Source organism: Macrobrachium rosenbergii, chromosome 18 (assembly GCF_040412425.1).
Source record: "Macrobrachium rosenbergii isolate ZJJX-2024 chromosome 18, ASM4041242v1, whole genome shotgun sequence".
Taxonomy (NCBI): Eukaryota; Metazoa; Arthropoda; class Malacostraca; order Decapoda; family Palaemonidae; genus Macrobrachium; species Macrobrachium rosenbergii.
The window spans coordinates 16941734-16946733 of record NC_089758.1 but is presented as its reverse complement, the minus strand read 5'-3'; the positions used below and the strand labels follow the sequence as shown (position 1 = coordinate 16946733).

General features: G+C 37.2%; 1 protein-coding gene across 2 annotated transcripts in view; it reads right to left on the bottom strand.

Annotated features, from left to right (window-relative positions):
• Positions 1-877: 877 nt before the first annotated feature.
• Positions 878-5000, bottom strand: part of LOC136848155 (alpha-N-acetylgalactosaminidase-like) — a 23823-nt gene continuing 19700 nt past the window's right edge. For both annotated transcript variants that reach the window (XM_067120435.1, XM_067120434.1), the window contains exons 7-9: positions 3095-3292; positions 2227-2334; positions 878-1201 (exon numbers count right to left, since the gene is read on the bottom strand). In XM_067120435.1, the coding sequence (XP_066976536.1) occupies positions 1040-1201; positions 2227-2334; positions 3095-3292 (468 nt within the window). In that variant the 3' untranslated portion in view covers positions 878-1039. The remainder of the gene's footprint in view (positions 1202-2226; positions 2335-3094; positions 3293-5000) is intronic.

Genomic DNA, 5000 nt, shown 5'->3' with positions numbered 1-5000 from the left:
CGTTTGTATTCGTGATTCAGTTATACACACACAAAATATATATATATATATATATATATATATATATATATATATATATATATATATATATATATATATATATATATATATATATATATATATATATATATATATGTTTGTGAGTGTATACATACATAAGATTATGAAATGCAAGGTCATGTTAAGATGTTATCATATCTTTCGTGTTTGTTAAGATGTTATCATATCTTTCGTGTAAGTAATTCAGAATATATTGCGTGATTCTTTACAAAAATCACATGAGACTTAATTTAGACTTGGCAAAGTCTAACCATTAAAATACTGAGAGCAGTGTTCGGGTGCCAAAAGTAATTTTCACTACAACACCTTTAGTTTTTTGTGAGAGTCTCCACAGGTACCTGGAGCATCTGCTAGACTATTCTCTTCGCCTGGTTTAAACAGAGGATTCTGTTTCCTAAGCAAACTAAACTCAATTTACTTCTCTCTCTCTCTCTCTCTCTCTCTCTCTCTCTCTCTCTCTCTCTCTCTCTCTCTCTCTCTCTCTCTTCGTGAGAATGTCTCAGCCAATTCCATCAACAGGCGCTTAATGGTGAACACCATCCTCTCTAACTGTGTCATGCATCAGCTATCACGCCCCTATTAGAAGATCTCTAAGTCGAGAGTAAATCTAGTTATCCCTTCGATTACTCTACTTCCAGCCTCTGGAACACCCTTCAGTTTAGTCTTCACTTTGGAAACATGAATGTCTATTGACATCTTGTTACCAGCAAAATGCTTTGGGTAAAGTCGCCAGCCTAATGAAACCATACTATAAATTACGAAACTTGAAATGGTTTTTTCAGTTTTCATTATAGAAGCCATTTATAAAAAAATCATCTTCATTAAAATTTTTATTTCCCACAACATCCTACAGCAATTTTTTGTATCACAACGCTGTATGAAGGAAACCTCTTCGCACCTGCCATGTGTCTCATGACATCTAAAAGCTCCACAATCAGCAACACAATATGACAGGTGATCATTACCCCCTTTTTTCCAATTAGCTCAAATTGAATCTCAGCATTTTAACTCCAGACGGATTAACCTTGACATAGAAGTGCTGATCCGGGGTAAACTTGCCAATATCCTCGTGTTCGTAGAGGTCGGACACGAGATATCCTGCAGAATGGGTCATACCCAGACTCTTCAGCGAAAGCGTCACCTGGAAGAGTATGATTGTTAGACAGGTGTTACACTGTTACCTTTGCCACCTTGGGGTTGTGTTCGTTAGCAAGGTTTTCAAAGTGGGTAAAACGGTTAAGAAAGGATCGAAAACCTTTCATTTCATTAAGATGGTTTTCAAATTCAGAGTCACTTAGCAAATGAATGTATTGCACGAATGTAATACATAAGATATTGTTTAGTTCTTATCCGGTCAAGGAGCTGAACACTTTTTATCAGAATATTAATTTCTTTATCACATGAATATATCACAGACATACGAGTATAATACCCAAAGAAGCTTGTCTGATCTTCACCTGAATTAAGGAAAATAAAATCTAATATAAAATTTAAAGTTGCTTATCACAAATCCATCTTTAAAACATGACTGCCGTAAAATGGAAGACTGCATTATCTGCAAAAATACAAAATTGAGAAAAATGGTAGATACGACAGTTTTCCCTTGCCTTACTACTGATTTTGCAGATACTGCAAATGGGACCCCCTAAATACTCGTGGAAAGCATTGAAGAATCATCCTGAAACTGCAGTTGCTTGTGTATTAGTGTTTCACGAGCCCAGTAGGTGGCATATCTCAATTTCGAAAATGTTGCAGATACTGCAGTTTTCCATTTTAGGGCAGATGACTTAGTCCTGAATCGGATTATGAAATGAAGATTTCAGAATGAATTTAATACAGTGGTTTTCAACCTGTGGGTCATGGGCAGTTCTGAGGGGGGCCATGCCACGGAAATCTTCAAAATAGTATTTAAAAAATGAAAAATCATTTACAGTAAATGCAGCCAGTGCTTTGTTTCATAAATGAAAATGTATAACTAATAACGTGTTCTGAAAAATATGTCCAAAAATGAAAATGTAAAACTAATAAAGTGTTTCGAAAATGCTTTATAATAATTCTATTATCATCATTACACAATTCTGAAGGGCAGTGAGCCATGAGTATTTCGGGATGCCAAAAATGGGCCCTGGGCACAAAAAAGTTGAAAACCACTGGTTTAGTACTCACGTTGCTGGGGCCACCGCCATTTCCTTGGTTGAAGACAACAACGGCATAAGAATACTCATCTCCACTAGTTGGGGTGACGGGACGGGTCCAGATTTCGATATTTCCTTTCTGTACAGATACGCCAACGATGAGTTATCAACTTGTGATAATAAAATCGGAAGTTTTACTTTTTCAATATGAGCAGACAGCACTGAACGAAGTTAATAAAACTTTCATGCAGTTCTTAGAAGTAAGTAGAGCATATGCTACACATAGTGTGCCTCGGTTGTGAATACATATGCACTTACATACGTACATACATATATTTGAATGTATGTGCATATGTATTTGTCTATGTATGTACGCATGTATGTATGTATGTACGATGATGTACATTGTTTTCCTTCATAAATAAAGCCTGAAAAAAAGCCTAAAAATGAATTATGATGATAATTCACAAGCATAAAATATTACTAAAAACCATAAAAAATCAGGACGGAATATATATATATATATATATATATATATATATATATATATATATATAACGTAATAAAATCATAATTAAAGAATAAATATCGCTTTCATAGGGTTACATATATTAATAAAGAAAGCTACATCTCGCATAAGTGCTAAAAACATTAATTAAGCAATAACAAAATTTTGCTTTCTATATATATATATATATATATATATATATATATATATATATATATATATATATATATATATATATATATATCGTCTTAATCTTTTATGGTATTTTGTAAAACTAAATAACTAAAGTCCGTTACATTGACTACAAAGAGGATACATCACCACTCATCATCTAAGCCGTAGGCCTAACAACGTTAACAAATTAAACCATCCGACTTCCCTGCTCACTGACCTTTGACACACGTCTGCCCTGGATGCCGAGAGGATCCTGATTCACTGCGATGATGTCCTTGTTCTGGAGGATTTCCTTGTAAGGAGGAGTGATGGACTGCAAATCCACGGACATGAGCAGGGGCGAAGCCAACACAGCCCACAGCGCCATCTGTGCCCGAGACTGCTCGTAGCTCAAACCGAAGTTGCCTATCAGCAGCTGAAAGATGGAGTGAAGAGTTTCAGGCTGAAGTTGCCTATCAGCAGCTGAAAGATGGAATGAAGCGTTTCAGAATGAAGTTGCCTATCAGCAGCTGAGAGATGGGATGAAGAGTTTCAGACTGAAGTTGCCTATCAGCAGCTGAAAGATGGAATGAAGAGTTTCAGAATGAAGTTGCCTATCAGCAGCTGAAAGATGGAATGAAGCGTTTCAGAATGAAGTTGCCTATCAGCAGCTGAAAGATGGAATGAAGCGTTTCAGAATGAAGTTGCCTATCAGCAGCTGAGAGATGGGATGAAGGGTTTCAGACTGAAGTTGCCTATCAGCAGCTGAAAGATGGAATGAAGGGTTTCAGACTGAAGTTGCCTATCAGCAGCTGAAAGATGGAATGAAGAGTTTCAGACTGAAGTTGCCTATCAGCAACTGAAAGATGGAATGAAGAGTTTCAGAATGAAATTGCCTATCAGCACCTGAAAGATGAAATGAAGAGTTTCAGACTGAAGTTGCCTATCAGCAGCTGAAAGATGGAATGAAGCGTTTCAGAATGAAGTTGCCTATCAGCAGCTGAGAGATGGGATGAAGAGTTTCAGACTGAAGTTGCCTATCAGCAGCTGAAAGATGGAATGAAGAGTTTCAGACTGAAGTTGCCTATCATCAGCTGAAAGATGGAGTGAAGAGTTTCAGACTGAAGTTGCCTATCAGCAGTTGAAAGATGGAATGAAGAGTTTCAGACTGAAGTTGCCTATCAGCAGCTGAAAGATGGCATGAAGAGTTTCAGACTGAAGTTTCCTATCAGCTGCTAAAGACTGGAATGAAGATTTTCATAACAAAGGTGCTTCTCACAGCTAAAAGATGGAATAAAGAGCTTCAGAACGAAGTTGCCTATCAAAGATGAAAGATGGAATGAAGTGTTTCAGACTGAAATTGCCTATCAGCAGCTGAAAGATGGAATGAAGACTTCAGACAGAAGTTGCCTATAAGCTGCTGGAAAGTTTGACTGAAATTGCCTATCAAAGCTGAAAAATGGGATGAAGAGTTCCAGAACTAAGTCGCCTATCAAAGGTGAAAGATGGAATGAACGGTTTCAGACTGGAATTGCCTATCAGCAGCTGGAAGATGTAATGAAGAGTTGCCGACTGAAGTTGCCTAAAGCTAGCTTAGAGATGGATAAAGAGCTTCAGACCGAAGTTACCTATCATTAGCTGAAAAATGAAGTGTTGCAGATCAGAGATCCCTATCGATGCTGAAAGATGGAATGAACAGTTTCATGCCAAAGTTGCCTATCGAAGCTGAAAGATGGAACGAATAGTTTCAGACCAAAGTTGCCTATCGAAGCTGAAAGATGGAATGAATAGTTTCAGACCAGAGCTGTCTATCAAAGCTGAAAGATGGAATGAATAGTTTCAGACCAAAGTTGCCAATCAAAGCTGAAAGATGGAAGAAATAGTTCCAGACCAAAGCTGCCTATCGAGCTGAAAGATGTAATGAAGAGTTCCAGAAAGGAGATGCCTGTTGGTAGTTGAAAGATGGAATAACGAGTTTCAGAAAGAAGTTGCCTATCAGAGTTCAAAGACAGAATGAAGAGTTTCAGACCAAGTTAGTATATTGGCCTATAAACAAGAACAGCTTGACAGACATATCGAGAAATTATATGCAGTAACTTCATCTCGCTAGCGACAGCCAGGGGATCTACAAGTAACTGGTATTA